The sequence below is a fragment of the Zerene cesonia genome, chromosome 7, assembly GCF_012273895.1.
Source record: "Zerene cesonia ecotype Mississippi chromosome 7, Zerene_cesonia_1.1, whole genome shotgun sequence".
NCBI classification, from domain to species: domain Eukaryota; kingdom Metazoa; phylum Arthropoda; class Insecta; order Lepidoptera; family Pieridae; genus Zerene; species Zerene cesonia.
Window position 1 is genome coordinate 4,324,507 of NC_052108.1, and position 17,911 is coordinate 4,342,417.

The 17,911-nt window shown below is 34.0% G+C and overlaps 3 protein-coding genes across 3 annotated transcripts in view; all 3 read left to right on the plus strand.

Annotated features, from left to right (window-relative positions):
• LOC119828211 overlaps positions 1-17,911 on the plus strand; it is a 104,587-nt gene that overhangs the window by 52,391 nt on the left and 34,285 nt on the right. The window lies entirely within an intron of this gene.
• Positions 963-9,083, plus strand: LOC119840653 (glutamate receptor ionotropic, NMDA 2B). Its single transcript, XM_038367346.1, has 16 exons — positions 963-1,241; positions 2,211-2,597; positions 3,448-3,587; positions 3,694-3,909; positions 4,546-4,783; positions 4,896-5,209; positions 5,300-5,544; positions 5,625-5,826; positions 5,930-6,244; positions 6,473-6,750; positions 6,833-6,935; positions 7,034-7,182; positions 7,267-7,487; positions 7,564-7,667; positions 8,148-8,377; positions 8,790-9,083. Exons 2-16 carry the CDS (start codon positions 2,225-2,227, stop codon positions 8,824-8,826), a joined length of 3,165 nt encoding a protein of 1,054 aa, XP_038223274.1. The 5' UTR covers positions 963-1,241; positions 2,211-2,224; the 3' UTR covers positions 8,827-9,083.
• LOC119840656 (tether containing UBX domain for GLUT4) lies at positions 12,075-16,864 on the plus strand. Its single transcript, XM_038367349.1, has 8 exons — positions 12,075-12,284; positions 12,374-12,566; positions 12,921-13,137; positions 13,926-14,328; positions 15,047-15,241; positions 15,811-15,973; positions 16,381-16,564; positions 16,646-16,864. The coding sequence occupies exons 1-8, from the start codon at positions 12,204-12,206 to the stop codon at positions 16,743-16,745; spliced, it is 1,536 nt and encodes a 511-aa protein (XP_038223277.1). The 5' UTR covers positions 12,075-12,203; the 3' UTR covers positions 16,746-16,864.

Here is a 17,911-nt window from a genome sequence, read left to right on the forward strand (position 1 = left end):
TACTTATAGGTAAAAGAGCTATGTTTTGCAGCGAAATCACAACGTGAATTTGGTACGGAGAATACATGTCAATGACAAAACCGCGGATGGAAAATTAGTAAATAGTAACAAGTTGTGTAATTTTAAGCTTTGTTAGAAAATGTAATATGATATTAAAATATATAAGTAACAATGATTATAACTCGAATATTGTTTAAAAAAATATACCGCGTGGTTTCTCCCCTCAGGCAAAGAAAGTCTTTCTCTAGCTTGTGTTACCCTGGTGACTAAAACTATAACTATACGTGAGAAATTTTGAAAGAATAGAAAAAATTCGATCACGAGGCAGGATTCGAACCTGCGTTTCTTGCCTAACCGTAGCAACCGTAGCAACGGTTCTCTCATTTATAAAGCATTTCAATGCTATAAAACTAAAAATCAAATACAACTATAACTATAACTCAATCACTCCCAAGGATTATCAAAATCCGTTCAGTGGTTTTCGCATGAATGACTAACAGACAAATATTCATATACAATCCTTTTTTTTTTTTCAATTTTTACAATCCTTATCAGTAGCATTAGTGATTACTTATGTGTTACAACTTATTTTGTGACTGCAACGCATCTCTGCATAATCATAATGTTAATTGTCAAAAACTCTTATTGATATACTGATGGCTTAAATTTTAAGCGTGGCTTAATAATTTTAGTTCGCAATTAAAAGTTGAATATTGCTGAAAGTAACCATTCTTTACCTTAGCCACACATGTTAAATTCCAAGTTGAAAAGAAAAAATTAATGCTAAAAATACACAATACAAAGCATGACTTTTTTAGATATGCCAACTTAATATTACAATTTTTTTCTCAGAGAAGTGTAAGAAGATTATCTCAAGCGTTTCACCTTACGCCTATAATAAAGGGTGTGTGGATCTTTGGCTCTATTATGTAACTGGAGGCGATGATATCGTTTCACGCATGCGCGGTGCCTTTATGGCCGAGGGGTGAGGGTGCGTCAGTCGGCCCTCGGCGACCGGAGGTGCTTCGCGCTGTGCGCCGCGCCCCTCACAGCCAGAGCGTGGCTCGGGGCGTGGCGCTTACGTAAACACGCGTGGTACTCGCGTTTCTGCGGCCACGCTACTGTCCGTCCCAGAACGACCCCATGTCGGCCCGCCGCCTTTTCGATTTATGTGGATAGCCCAAAGCACGCTGCCGCGCCACCACCGCTGCCATTGCCATCACCGTTTTCGGCGCTTATAGGTATAGTTTCCATACACTATATTATCGAAACATCGACCCTGCGAAATCGTGACAAATATTCATATGCACTTAATAAAACATTTCTTAAATCTATGACTAGATATTATATTATTATAAACTGGACAATTTTTATTCTATAAGTAAGAACCACGGTATTTAAAGATAACTGTTAAATATTATATTATATTTTAAATCTAATAAAATATTTCTTTAATCAAGGTTACAAGATTTTTAGGAGGCAAACTTGGGGTTAAAGAGATTACATTTTAATTAAAGTTATTTAATTACAATTAACTTGTAATTTATGAATTAATTAACTCGATATAGGGAGATTAATATTTACAATTCACTTGTTAATTTTTGATATTATTTAAGTACGTACCTACTTCAGATGCTATTTTATTTTTGTTATGCCAATTATTATCAACAGATTTACCAGTAATGTGAATATACTTAATTCTTGAATACGCACTAAACAGCACTAAGCAGAAGCGTTGCATTTTTTTACTTTTGAGTCGCGTTTTACTAAAAAAATGATTTAACATTTTATGACGACATTTTACATATATATTGAACATTATAAAATTTTATATTTAAGTACCTATCTGACTATCAATTTTCGATTAAACTGAGAAATGCTGGTGTAAAATATTGTGACTCCATTTATCATTTTTTTTTATTTATGTCATAGTGGGCAGCTGAGCTGGTGTTTCAGCTGATGGTAAGCGATCACCACCGCCCATAAACATTCGCAAAGGTAGTACCTCTGTGAATGCGCTTCTGTGCTCGCTTTTATGGGGTAAGGGAAAAGGAAAGGATTAACGACTGGAATGAAGGAATGGACTAGGACGGGTGAGGAAAAGGAAACGGGCCTCCGATCCATCTTTTTAATGTTATTTTTAAATGTGTTTTATATATTTTCTATATGAAAAAAATAATTGAAGCTCATAGTTTTATTACCACAAATAGCATCAAGAGTGAAGATGCAGGCGCGCACTTCTCTGATGGCGTTGGCCGCGCTGGTAGCGTTGGTGGCAGCGAGTGCAGAGCGCGGTGGTGGTATTAAAATCGGTAGCGGTACAATTGGTGCTGGTGGCAGAGAGGGTGCACGTGGTGGTGGGGTCCGGATCGGCGACGGTCTGCGGCGGCCGCGGACGTCGCCCGCGCCGCAGACTCCCCGCGCACCCTCAGTCATTACCGCCGCTCTTGTCGTGCCTCATAAGGCCTTCGGCGCACGTGATTACACTAGAGCTGAGAAGGCAGCGCTGTCTAAGCTGCCGCGAAAATTGAAACTCTTCTCACAAGTGCGTCTAAATATTACGCTTTCGATGCAAGGCCTGACGCCTAGTCCTATGTGTAAGTATTTAACACACTAAATGATTATTTGCTACTTGAAAGTTGTTGTAAATACTGTTTTTGATTTGTACTGATCTCTATTAAAACATTCTTTATCTGTTGAAATGCTTGAATGCATGGTTGTGTTACTTTTTGTGTCTTGCCGTTTCATACGAAATAATACCTATAAACAAGCTAGCTAGCTTACTTTTTATTTAAAACAATGATAAAATAATCGCAATATTAGTTTCTGAACAAAAAGCTATGTAAATTTGTAACTAGTTACTAGCTGTTGCGTGGTTTTACCCGCATATAAACTCGCAGAAGAAAGCAATTATTTGTACAGCTCATGTGCTTTTTAATACCGATGCTAAGTCTAGCTTGGTAGTCACCAAGTATCATTAAAATCCATATTCGTATGAAAGAGTAACAGATATACCTACGTACATACATCCATCTATCAATTGTAAGTTGTATAAGATTCGAGCCTCAGAGGAACTTGAAATTTGTTAATGTACTATATTAATACTGCTACCTCAGTTACCTGCCTCATTTATTCGATTTTATTTAGTTTTCATTTAATTTGGTTTAAAGACTGCCAAGAAATTTTATTTTCTGCCAACCTAGCATGCAATAACCACGAGATTGATAGATACCTATTTAGATCACTTAGATTAGCTGTAGTTACTAAATAAATTATTAGTAGATAAATAACTCAATATAAATACTTAATTGTCCATTAATTAAAATGCTTATTAAATAACTAAGAGATAAGCCAAATATTTAAATATTTCGATTTCCTTCTTTTAAATTAAAGTACGCTTTAAAATCTTAAAACATTCATTAAATATGTATTAAAATATGCTTTCAGCAATCTTGGACTCGCTATGTAAAGAATTTTTAGCAGTCAACGTGTCTGCTATACTTTATCTTATGAATCATGAACAATACGGGCGATCTACTGCCTCCGCTCAATATTTTCTACAGCTGGCCGGATATCTTGGCATACCGGTAAAGCTTTTCATAAATATGCCTAACTTTCTGTTCTACTTCTTCGCTTTTAAAACATGCGAACCTCATTTCATCACTACGATTTCGTTGTTGGTTTTACTTTCAGGTTATTGCGTGGAACGCTGATAATAGCGGTTTGGAAAAACATGCATCTCATGCATCCTTAAGATTGCAGTTGGCTCCAACAATTGAACATCAAACGGCAGCCATGCTTTCTATACTCGAGAGGTATAAGTGGCATCAATTCAGTGTGGTCACATCGGCCATTGCAGGGCATGACGATTTTATTCAAGCAGTCCGCGAAAGAGTTAGTTCTCTGCAAGTAAGGCGTATTATAACTTAGTAGACCATATTTCTTATTTTATTACATTATAGGTAATCTATTGGATAACTGTTTTCAATTTCTGTAAACTCAACTTAAAGTAAAAAAATTATTCATTCATCTGGACTTCCTTTTGAATTGTCAAAACACATCAATTTCATATTTACCAGAGATTCGGAAAGCAGTTTCTCCAGACAAGAGCCGGCAAAAATCTTTGAAGTTGTTTCAAGACATGTCTATATTTCATAATATGACTGACCTTTTTTTGTTTTTTTTTTTATATCATAGTCGGCAATAGAGCTGGTGGGACGCCTGATGGTAAGCGCTACCAGCGCCCATGAACATTTGGAGAGGCATAAGGAAAAGGATATGGAGGCCATTCTACTTTTTTGCTATAACAGTATCTGTAACCTATTCTTGTGTTTAAGTCAATATTATTGTGTAAACGCAAAATGTTGTTAAATAAATTGTTCTCTCATACCATATATAACTTAGATTATATTATGGATTTATCGCTCTTTCTTGTAACACAAATATAATTTTGAAAGTCTGGTATCCTTCCCCACGCAGGCATTTCATAGAACATGATGAATTATGATCTATATACTTAAGTTATTTTACTTATTTTGTTTTCAGGATCGTTTTAAATTTACGATTTTAAATGCCGTGGTTGTGAAGAAACCGGCTGACCTTAACGAATTGGTGACAAGTGAGGCGAGAGTAATGCTCTTGTATGCGACACGGGAAGAGGCAGCTGATATTCTTTCCACAGCAGCTGATCTTCATCTCACCGGAGAGAGCTATGTTTGGATAGTTACCCAAAGTGTTTTGGGCTCGATGCAACCTCCAAATAAGTTTCCAGTTGGTATGCTCGGTAAGTCATTTTGTTGGCAAAAAAAAAAACAAGAACAAGCCAATGGAAATTCAAATAAATTGTCATAAAACGTCTTAAATTTTTTAAATAAAAGAAAAGGTTAAACTTTTAGGTGTTCATTTTGATACCTCGAGTTCCAGCATAATATCGGAAATAGCAACAGCTGTTAAAGTATTTGCATATGGAGTTGAATCATATGTGTCTGAGGCTGAGAATGTTAGATATCCATTGGGAACGAGGCTCTCTTGTGATGGAGCGGGCAGTGGTGAAGCAAGATGGTCAACAGGCGAACGATTTTATCGACATCTCCGCAATGTGAGCGTTGAGAGTGAGACTGGACGGCCTAGTATAGAATTTACACCGGATGGGGAATTGCGAGCCACTGAACTAAAAATAATGAATTTGAGACCAACACTTGGTGACCAGGTAATTACAATTGTAATAAATTAGCTATTTATAATTCTGTATAAACGTTCAGTCATGTTCAAGAATCTCATTTTGTGTTTGTTATTCAAGCTCGTGTGGGAAGAAATTGGAACTTGGAATTCTTATCCTAAAGAGCGGTTAGCTATAAAAGACATAATTTGGCCTGGAGGTTTACATACACCTCCTCAAGGTGTGCCTGAAAAATTTCATATGAGAATAACATTCTTAGAAGAGCCACCTTACATCAATTTGGCTCCGCCAGATCCAGTTAGTGGAAGATGTTCTCTTGACAGAGGTGTTATATGTCGAGTAGCTCCTGAAATAGAAGTTGTCGGGTGAGTTCCATAATGTTTTTTATCGCTTATTTTCTTTACGATGAATATATTAAGGTTTTTTCATAAATTTATATCTACAGGATAGAAGCTGGTGCTGCTCATAGGAACAGTTCCTTATATCAGTGTTGCAGCGGGTTTTGCATTGATTTGTTGCAACAACTGGCTGAACAACTGGGATTTACCTACGAGCTTGTACGTGTAGAAGATGGACGATGGGGAACTTTTCAAGATGGAAAATGGAATGGATTAATAGCAGAGCTTGTTAACAAGAAAACTGACATGGTAAGTAACAGGCACATTTTCATGCTTAAATGTTGTGTTACATAATAATGTAAATATACTGACGTTACTTAAATTGTGTATATATGTTCCTTTTCTCTTGAAGGTGCTCACATCGTTGGTTATAAATTCTGATAGAGAAGCTGTGGTCGACTTCAGTGTACCGTTCATGGAAACGGGTATTGCAATTGTTGTTGCAAAACGAACCGGTATAATATCTCCCACAGCTTTTCTCGAACCTTTTGATACAGCATCGTGGATGCTAGTTGGGGCTGTTGCGATACAAACGGCGACTTTTTGTATTTTCATATTTGAATGGCTGTCACCCAGTGGTCTAAATCGTTCTCCAGGGCAAATTAACGTACAAAACCGATTTTCATTGTGTCGCACATATTGGATTGTATGGGCTGTACTTTTTCAAGTAAGTATTATCTGATAGAAAACATTCGTTAATTTGAGATTATGAAGATTGTAATTGACACGTCATTAAACTCTCATTCTTTTGGAAAACAATGCCCGTAGATCAGACACATTTAATTTTTTTGGCAGAACTTTGTGATTGAGGTGTTGTTAGTTTTTTTAGATATCTGTTTTTTCATACATTAATAAATTTAATAACACAAATAATATTATACGTACAATTTGACAGGCATCAGTACATGTGGATTCACCTCGAGGTTTCACTGCACGCTTCATGACTAATATGTGGGCGATGTTTGCAGTAGTGTTTCTTGCTATATACACTGCTAACCTTGCGGCATTCATGATAACCAGAGAAGAGTTCCATGAATTGAGTGGAATTGACGACCCACGAATAGTTAAACCTAAAACTTACCAACCACCACTGAAGTTTGGTACCGTACCGTGGTCTCATTCAGATGCGACATTGAAGAAATATTTTAGAGAACCACATTCTTACATGACACCGTAAGCACATAGCATAACCAAATATGATTTCAAACTTTGATTAAAAAATATGCTTTGATATAATTAATTATAAATTTTAAAGGTACAACCGCAGCACAGTGAGCGCAGGTGTTACAAGCATTTTAACGGGTGAATTAGATGCATTTATATACGACGGAACTGTTTTGGATTATTTAGTGTCTCAGGTATATATATATTATTATAAGTATTTCGAGCAGAATATTTGTTATGCAGTCTTGTATTTGACAATTAATATACCAGGCAAAATTTTATTTTGATTTAGGATGAAGATTGCAGACTACTAACTGTAGGTGCATGGTACGCAATGTCAGGCTACGGATTAGCTTTTACTCGAAATTCAAAATATCTCGGTATGTTCAATAAGAGATTACTAGACCTACGCTCTAATGGGGATCTTGAACGGTTACGCAGGTAAAATTTAAATTCTGTCTTTTGAGGACAGTATTATTATACAAATTAAAGAGCATGTCATCTAAAGGATAAACCTTATTTTAGGTACTGGATGACAGGTACATGTAAACCTAACAAACAAGAACACAAGTCATCAGATCCCTTGGCACTAGAACAGTTTTTATCAGCATTCCTATTACTGATGGCTGGTATACTGTTAGCTGCTGCTATATTATTCTGTGAACATTTATACTTCCGTTACGCACGGGAGCATATTGTTAAATCAGAATTACACCCATGCTGTACGCTCGTCTCCATCTCAATGGGTAAGCTAACTTTCTTGTTCATTATGTTGTGTTTATTTTTTAATTTGTTTTAATTTGACTTGTTTTTCGTCTTTAGGACAATCCTTGTCAATGCAAAATGCAGTGATGGATGCGACAGCTGATCAAGGCTTTAGACTGGGCAAACGCCCACACTGTCGGTCAGCCGTGTGTGCTGCGCAGGTAAAAAGGCATTCTAATAAGAAAATCTACATCTAAACAGTAGATAGTCAATATTGACTCATAATCCCCATAGAAAATGGAAAAAACCAGTGCCTTTTTCCATTTTTCCTTATTTCCATTTCCATTTTTCATATTCGGTACCACAACTTTTGCAATTAAATTGAGAAAAAATTTATAAACTATATTTTCTGAAATTATTAGATCTTAATAGAATTTTAAAATTTAGAGGTAGTTATAATTAGGGGAAAGAAATGGGGGTATGACAAATACTTGTTCTGAAAAATATCTTAGTTTTACATTTTATTTTATTCCTTTTAGAAACATAAGGTTTTTTATAAACGATCACATGATATAAAAACAAACAAACAGACATGATGTTTAACTATTTTAACATTAATATTGTGTGTGCAATACATAAAAAAGAATCAGTTCAATTAAACCAGAGTACCTCATACAATAACTCTAACGTGCTAAAACTAGATATGGCGCGCACAACACGAACGCGACGCGGCGGTGTCTCGCGCTCGGCAGTTATTGGCTGTGCTGGCAGCACACGGCCTACAACCGCCGCCGCGCCGGCTCGCTTCCGCCGCCACGCTGCACGCCGCGGGCCGGCCGCACGACGCCACGCGGCCGCGCACGCTGCACGTGCCGGCGGACTTGCTGCCGGACCTCGGCAGACCGCTCTCTTGTGACGATCTACGCGCTAGGTAATTTGCATTATTTTTTATTATACTAGCTGCACGCCCCGGCTCCGCATGGGTAGTCCTTTGCCGTAATTGAAATAATATAAACTCTAAGTTAGATCAAACTGCACAAGGTGTGCATATTTGATTTGAAATACGCCGATATCCGATATTTTTCAGGGATAATTTTTGTCAGCAACGTTTGGAATAATAAATAAATAAATATTAAATCTTAATAAAAAATTTCTGTTATCAGTACCTAAATTTAAGACAGTGTGATCAGTAGTATCTTATTGTTGATTCAAAGTTAGTTAAACGAGTAATCAAGTTGATTAAACGCTAAATACAATAAAACTAACATAGGTTCTTATGAACAAAGACCAATAAAACAAAAGTTATTGGCCTGAGGTAATAAAATTTGTTCTTTATGTTATAGGGAGCGGACGCGAGTAGAAATGGAAACAGTGCTGTGAGGCGCATATAGCGCCACTTTTTTTCAATTCCTGAAGGCTGTTCTTACACCAAGTTATACAAGACAAAATTAATTATACTTTATGTTAAAATAAGATCAGATAAAAAAACGTTGTAATTATTAAATAAAATATTCCAATTATTAAAACCGAGAGGCGGATGTAGATAGCGAAGCGTTGTTGTGGGACGAGCGCGCGGGGCGGGCTGGGCGCCGGGCGCGCGTCCTCGTGTTGTCTACTACAATAAAATATATTTTTTGGACAATATCTCATGGTTTTTTATTTTTTTTATTTCAATTGAGCAAACCAACAACAAAAAAAAAACCTGATTAACGATGTAACATCTAGTATATAATATCTTTCTTGACTTCTGATATATATAGATATCTAAATCTCCTGCACCATGAATTCATAGACACACAATTTCTTGAAACACTTTATGGACAGTTCTATCTATCTTGATATAAATATGTTGCTAAGCGTAAAACTTAAGAATTCTTCCACAAAAATTATTTTTTTGCGTTTTTATTAAGGCACAAGGAAGGATTGAGGGAAAAACGAGGCTTCGAGAGAAGCCGGGTATTTATGGAAGTTTTGTGTTCACACACAAGTTCAATTTTTGAATGATGAAATGGTGTGTGCTGAAAGGATTCAGCAGCAGTTTTCCTATTTTTCATACATTCTTTGAATTTATACAACAGATAAATTATATTGAAATATATTTCGGTGTGCCAATTTAATAAAAACCTCTCCAAACAATTTATGTGTTTCGTAAATTATTGTAACACTATTTTCGTAATAGACTGAATGGTTAAAAATATATCACAATAAAATCAACACATACATCTTCGTCGATACACCGACCTAATTCGAATGGTTATAAAAAAGCGTCTGCATCATGCACCAAGCTAGGCGTTGGTACGGTTTGGCAAAAAGACGTCGAATCCCTGAAAATCGGCCAACATCTATTTTTCATACCCCTAAATGATAAAAGTAATGCAGATCAGTGTGTGCCGGGCGGCCGGCTCAGTTAGTCTTATAAAACTCTCGTGCCACAATGTTAACTACCGAACTCCTCCGAAACGGGTGGACCGATTCAAATAAAATGTTGTGTGCATGTCGGGTAGGTCTGAAAATCATCCAACATCTATTTTTTTTTAACCCTAAATGATAAAAATAAGGCAGAACAGCGTTTGCCGGATCAGCTATTTAAATATAGAATCCAGTAATTGAATTTCGTTTTATAAACACGTCATAGAATAGGTAATATAGCTGTGCCATATTACCTATACCATAACCTACCCATTGGAAAAGGATTAGATTAGATTTAAAAGCTATTCCTACGACCTGTGAAAGGTGGACCAAATCCTTGCTTGGGACGATACTGGGACGCATAATTTATAATTCTCTTGTTGTATGACATTTTCAAATTTCAATTCGACTCGGACGGTGGACTTTGTATGCGGGGTTTTTACAAATTTACTCTTAAATTCACCAATTTTATTGTTTTATTAAATTAAACCACATTGTGAAATGTACGGACACTAGTATTTATTTAACTAAAGTATATAATGTTTATAAATGAGGCGGGATCACAGGTGGCCGAAAGGATAATAATGAAATTTGAAAAAAAAAATGCAAATTTTTCGTGTTTTTTTATGTTTGGAATTATCAACAAATCTCACTTATCTCTATGGCGATAGACGTCAATATTCTTAAAGATTTCATTGAAAGTTAGTGGTCAGCCCTGGTTACACCCGTGATACGTTTTTTCTCTCCAAAAGAACCTTTCTTGAGCCATAACAAAAACGCTAAAAAATCATTAGCCGAATTGGTAGAGCCATTTCGGGTTTATATGCTAAATATTTGGTGGTTAATTTTTATTTATTTAAAAAAGCATAGTCGTATTATTTTGATTATTAAAATATTGTATATTTATATTAACATTATCATATATACATGTGTATTCTGCTCGGAAAAAATTAATTTGTAGATCTAAAAGATCGATCTAGTGTGTCAATGACATTTTGGTGCCTGACTTATGATAGAGACTACAAATACAATCGTTATTTAATTACTAATATAAATGGTAATTATCTACTTTGTAGAGCACAACAAAAATACATATAAATAATGAAAACTAAGACCAAAAACTAATAGGTAAATCATGCATATTTGGTTTCAAAATCGCAAAACAATCGTAAAGTACAGGAAGTTGGTAAGATATAAGTGTATCATCTATATAGGTAAGTATCCAATATTCATCACCCTCTACATGTTTGTTGCTTTTTGGGAACCTCATATTCTTTGAAAATAATATAAATTAAAAAAACATTTCTATAGGCTGCGTTCTTCGCTAACGTAACGTAAAACATATACCTTATTGATCTAAGTGAGGTACCAACGGATTCAGAAATTATCTATAAGCTTAATTATTATTTACAAGACGGTCGTCCCGGCTCCGCCCGGACATAAAGTTTCCTGATTTATTCCAAGGGCACACTTAATCGAGATTCAAAGTATCCTATCACCCAAGTCAGGTCATACCCTGTATGTATACCAAGTTTAATGAAAATCCGGTCAGTAGTTTCGGCTATATATATAATATGTACTGTGATATAAGTGCAAGTGCCAGAAGAAAGATTGGTTGTAATCTGAGATAACAGACAATGTTTTTTGCATTTTTTTTTTTATTTAAAAATCAATACTTTTTCCCAAACTGACCAAAAATTTTCCCTGAAAAATATTTTTAAAAATTTATTAAAGTGAAGCATAGGTATTTATATAATTTGAGCTTTAAGTACCCAAATGTGATTGCACCTTCCTAAATGCTTTTAAATGATTCCGACAGTCAGAAAACTCAGAAACCATTATTGCTTCTAAATATAGAATGCTTACTCGCTGAATGAGATTACACTTAGATTTTTATTTGTATTTGATTTTACGCGAGTAATATTCAATCAGCAATTAAAGACTTTTTAACGCTACGAGGGTGGTCACGCTTGCTGTAGTGTGCGAAACGTCGGAATAAATATTACAATGAGTTATCGCGTTCAAAATCCATTAAAAAGTCTTTAATTTTCTCAGAGATTATGCTTTCCGAAATCCGAAATCTATCAAATTAACATCGACGTACAGCTGTCATTTATTTGGCTTAAAGGTCTCGTAGCCAAGCCATTAAATCTTAAAAAAGGAATGCTGTCATTTATATGTCTCAAATGTCAACTGTCATTCTACCGATTGAAAGTCACTACAATTTCAAACAGGAATGATAAGCATTTTACACATTTATTTTATTTGACTTTTATTGAATACTGTGTTAATTTTGCTGGTTGGGCAGATTTTTAATAAAATATATTAAGAAAATAAAATAGATAATAATGTCAAAAGATATCATTATACTTATTCCTAATGGTAGGCGAATAAAAATACATTGTACGCCGGATACGAGCTTTTTACAGGTACAAATTCATTTTAATATTAATTTATATTGTATTGTCACTTAATACGAGCTCTAATTTTTTGTTCAATAAATAATGTAAACCGATAGGTCTTAGAAGATGTATGTGAGAAACAGGGATATGAGGCCAGTGAATATAACTTAAAACACCATAATAACATAGTTGACTTGACTAGTACTATAAGATTCTGCAACATCCCAAATAAAGCAACACTGGAGATGGTTGAAGCTGACAAAAAGAGAGTTGAAGCTAATGTTACAGTGGGTCTTTTATTAGATGATGGTAAGTTTTTTAATTTTATTTATCTATATTATATATTACTTGATGGGAAGCTTTCTAGAAATACCCATTCATTCTTCTATTGAAAACCCCAGATGGTACTTGTTGGGGATTACTATTAAAATTTTTGTGGTTCAAATGGAGAGAAAAGTATATTCAAGCACAAAAAGAAAAATTTAATTAATGTGATAACCCTGCATGTCTTTGGTTTGAGTTATGTAGCTATAAGGATCTGAAAAGTTGTGTATTGCCTACTGAAAGAGTGTGTGCTAAAGTAATTCTTGTATTTTCATTTATTTATTAGTTTTACTTAAAATTGAAAATAAAACAATCAGGATCAAATCTAAAACTTTGCAGGTGAAAGGAGAACAGCTGAATTTGCTCCTAATACCAATTTATTTGATCTGGTAATGTCTCTTGCTAGCAATGAATTAACGACTATGAAAAATCCAACCATCATGTATATGAGGCAAGAAGTAATTGGAATTTCAGCTCTGAAGGAAAAAAGTCTAAGACAATTAGGATTAATAGCGGGTAGAGCAGTGCTTCGTTTCCTGGATAAAACAGAAACATCGTAAGAGTACAAGTAGTTTTCCTTTACTGATTTAAAATCTTGATAGGACACTTTTATGCCTTAAATGGATATTCATATTCTGTTTCTTTAGCTTAGATTTATTCATTAAATCTAAAACACTAAGCTACTTTTTGCAAAAGTTATAACTTACCTTCGTTATGCCAACTACACTCTTAAAAAAGTAGATAATGAGATTATATTGAATTAATGTTTTCATTTACTTTCATTTGTTATTAAAATTATGAATTAACAAAAATCTAACATTGAAAGTTTCTTTCTCATTTGACTATGAAAAATACAATCCTTAATCAAACAGATTTTGAAATAATTGAAATTAGTTGTTTAAAAAAAAAGCCTGATGTTTGTTGTATGTGTTAGTCTTTCTATTACTTTTATTTAATTTTTACATGTAAAATAACATAATATATTGTCTCAATAACGAATCGTGACCATAAAATTTATAAAGAAGTTGTGCAATTTAAACTTAAAAAATATATGATATATTTACAACAATTACCACATCAGGGTCTTCAAAAAAAGAGTGTATACTGTATGCATCTCTTAAAGGCCAGCAAAGAGTGTGCACAACATGTAATGTTACAAGTGTTCATGGGTGTGGTGACCACAGATTAAATCATAAAAAAAGATTAGCCTACTTTTCCATATCACAACTATTCTTCAAAAGTGCTTTCAATGTCTTTTACAATATTAAAATTTTAATAATAAGATTCATTGACATAATTGTACAAAAATAGATTTCATTAAGACTAAATATAAATTAATTGCAGACAAGCCAATGTATCATCTGTTTATCGTGCCAAACCAGAAAAAGCTAAAAGAGAAGATGTGACCACAGAGGAGCCTATGATTAAAAATATCCAAGAACATTCAGGTACAAGTAGGGAGAGTCAACAATTAAATGAACACAAAGCACCTAAAGACAAAGACATAAAACCAATTGATCCAGTGAAACTGTACAAGTCTATAAAAATGCAGCAACAGCAAAAAATCATTACAAAAAATGATAATAAATCCGATAAAAATAGTAGTGAAAAAATCGCAGATACTGTAAGCAGGGAGTCAGTCAAAGCAACAAGCTCTAAACGAAATGTAGAGACCAAAGCACAAAAAAAAATTGAAACACAGGAAGAACTTGAACGGCGCCTTAAAATAGAAGAGGAAGTCACTTTTGTGAGTATGATTACAAATATACCAAAAATATACTTCCATTAAATATGGTTGGTATGAAATATTTTGTTACAAAACTGTTGTTAAATATCATAATTTATGATTTTATATCCCATTCTTATGAAGTTGAAATAAAAACAAACAATTGTTGGCCTTTGGCATTGTATGTTGACTTCTCTCTGATAGAATAATAAAATATGTTTTCGGCAAATACATTGACAAAATCAAAAAGAATGTACTCCATAATTTTAGTATGCTAGAATATTAAACGGTGCCTTTAATATTATCTCGAATCCTTTCATATTACCTATGGCAAAATTTAAATTATTGTGAACTGTTTCATGGTTTAATGTCTATGAATTATAAAAAAACTTATGGTCTTGGGGTTTCATAATATGAACATATAACACTTTTTAACAGAATAATGTTTTTAAAAAAATCATATCTTATCAATTTCATATAACCTAAATAAATTTTATGCAAATACAAAACATATATTGGAATGAAATTTATAAGTCAAATAACTTTCGCCTACGGTTACGCCCTTTCCCCTGGTCAAAGTAAATTCCTATGGCGACGTAATGCCGTAGTTAATATTACTATACTGTGCTATGGGTATCGCGCTATAACAATTTCGCTCATTTGCGATGTGAAAGAAAGAGAAACGAAAACACCCACGAAACACGTAAGGACGCAAATTTTTATGGCAAGTTTGTTTTAGGTTGGGTCTCAAAAAGCAATTGCATTTATGCAACCCGAAGAAACTCGGGACGAATTATCAGACCTTCCTGATGATTTTTATGAATTGAGTATAGAAGAAGTACGGAAAATTTACCATGAATTGCAACAAAAGCGAATTGAGTTTGAGAATACACCACTTTTAACTTCAACAAAAAGAGAGGAACTCGAAAAGCAGGTAAATGGGTAAAATTATACAACCTTTTTTAAGATTGACTTAAGAGCCTCTTGGACTGGGCACACACGACGCTCGTATTTGAAAACGGTCATACAGCATACTGGGTTGTGGATAAAAACGACACAATCCTTAAAGAAATTATTTTATTTTATATATTGCTCTGAATCACCACCATCTTATATTCAACCAACGCTGCAATTCTGCTAATGCTGGTGTGTAAGTAGACATCATGCACAGTGTTAATTTGACACCTAATAGTGTTTGTGTGTGTGTGTGTGTGTGTAGTGTTTGCGAGCGTAATGCGCCAATGCATGGTTCTCTTGCAAGTAATGAAGTGAAATAGTGGGAGAAAAACGGCGATACGTATTCTATAACAAATTAGTAACAGCTCCACAGTGTATGACGAAATTTGCTATTGTTTCTTCCCTATATGGGCTGATTCGTACATTGTACAGCGGACAGGTTTTTATTAGTTTGTTTTCGGTCTTTGTGCGCAACATATACAGCTTTGTTGTGGTTAATATGTGTGCTCTTATAAATTGAAATACATTATTGTTTTTTTTTTCCAGGTATCACAACAAAAAATTAACACCTATAAACATGTTGTAGTACGGATACAATTTCCAGATAATATTATATTGCAAGGGGTTTTTACACCTACTGATACAATAAGAGACGTTAACAATTTTGTTAAGTTACATTTACAAAATCAAGATAAAGAATTTCAAATATGTAAGTAAGAATTAAACTTAATGTATTTTTTATATATAACCTATTAAATGGTTAGATAAACGGGTAAAACCGGCGTGATATAGTAGAATGCTTATGTTTTCGTACGGTGAGTGGAGGAGCCGGAGACCCGTTTCCTTTTCTTCACGCTTCCCAGTCCATTCCTACTCTCTAGTCGTCAATCCTTTCCATTTTATCTGTGCATGTGGATAACATCACCACTGCTCGAATCGGTGGAAGAAAACGTCGTGAGGTAACCAGCATGTCGAAAAAGCATAAGTTCGGCGACATGATAATTGCCAATCCGCACTTGGCCAGCGTGGTATTATGGCCTGTACATGTACGGGCCGATGACGATTATTTGTAAATATTGAAAATGTAAGTGCTTTTATATATTGTTTTTATTTTAGTCACTACGCCCCTAAAGGAAAGTTTAGATCCAGATACAACTCTACTAGACGCTAAATACGTCCCCTGTGTACATATGCATTTTAGATGGTTAGAAGAAAACTCCGGACAACCATATCTTAAAGATGATATATACTTAAAACAAACTTCAAGTGATGCCGCTAGTATTTTAGCATCCAAATACAGGTAACCAATAACATTAAAGACGATTATTTATAGATGTTGAAAAATAATTTTTACTTTAAACGAAATTGTTCTTTTGCACAGAGCACCTACAAGGCGAAAACTGGAAGATACCCCAAGTTGTTCAAACAATAAAACTTCCACATCAAAAGAGAGTAAGTTACCAAAATGGTTTAAAAAATAGAGTCTTAACAACTTATCTGCTACACCAAAAAGTTAACAACATGTGAACATTTATCAAATTTTGGATTACAGGAAATTTTCAAATCTAGTTATTATTTATTCAACATTTATATAGTACATGTATACTTCAAAATAAAATTCTGTATATTATATTAATTATTTTATTGCTCACTATACTCCTACCTCATGAAAGGAAATTTTAGGTTTGATATAAATTAATAAGACGAACGTAAAAATTCTTATTAAATGTCTATTGATTTAGACAAATTACACAATTTTACCCTTTGTTGTGTCCAGTTCCTAAAAATCAAACAAAATTTTACAGCCCCTATTTAAAAGTTCATGTGGATTAAAATTATATAAGACGATTGATATACCTGTGCAATGCAGAAAGGGTACTTCATCTACTTTATATAAATATTAATTTTTGGGAATTACATTCTTTAATAACACAAGAAGGCAAGTATTAATTTAATTACGGACAACTCGCTCCATGTTGCGTTAGACTAGACACTAATAGCGCTACTGGGCGCGAATTGCATTAGAGGCGACTGTCGAGATTTTTTGTTTTTAAATTTAACTAATAAGCCTTCAAGAAAATTTACAGAGTAAATACACATTTACACACAAACATAAACAAAACAATTTATATATATTTTACAGACTAATACACCTTTACAAGTTACAATAGCACATGAAAATAAAGTTATTTAAATTATAACTTATACATTCTAATATTAGCAACTAAGACTAAGGATAATTAAAACAAAACAATACATAATAGTAAGTTTTGTTAGATAGACTTCGATGCGCTTCAGCCTTTGGTTTTATATGCGGAGTGATTAGTCAACGAGTGTAGGAATAGGACAGGCGCACCATAGGTTCTTGTGTCTGATATGCACCAATTATAAATTTTACAAATCAACAAATCTAAGAACATTTGCAAAGGTTTAGACTGATATAAATATATATAATATTGAACTAAACAATCTAATAACTGAGGCAAAGATACCTTGTACAGTTGGAAGGAAGTGAGTGATCTTTATTATTTTCTTTGTTTAGATAGTTAGGATGTAATTTTAATAAAAAGAAAAAGAAAATATTTTGTACAAATAATAAAAAATGAAAACATAAATTTACGTTGGACAACGTTTTATGTACAAAATA

Bases quoted from the DNA above. Each gene is read 5' to 3' on its own strand.
- LOC119840656 (XM_038367349.1), top strand. From the start codon at position 12,204: ATGTCAAAAGATATCATTATACTTATTCCTAATGGTAGGCGAATAAAA. The intron at 12,567-12,920 runs GTAAGTTTTTTA...AAAACTTTGCAG, and splicing joins GGGTCTTTTATTAGATGATG to GTGAAAGGAGAACAGCTGAA. The intron at 15,974-16,380 runs GTAAGTAAGAAT...TTTTTATTTTAG, and splicing joins AGATAAAGAATTTCAAATAT to TCACTACGCCCCTAAAGGAA.
- LOC119840653 (XM_038367346.1), top strand. From the start codon at position 2,225: ATGCAGGCGCGCACTTCTCTGATGGCGTTGGCCGCGCTGGTAGCGTTG. The intron at 4,784-4,895 runs GTAAGTCATTTT...TTAAACTTTTAG, and splicing joins GTTTCCAGTTGGTATGCTCG to GTGTTCATTTTGATACCTCG. The intron at 5,827-5,929 runs GTAAGTAACAGG...TTTCTCTTGAAG, and splicing joins TTAACAAGAAAACTGACATG to GTGCTCACATCGTTGGTTAT.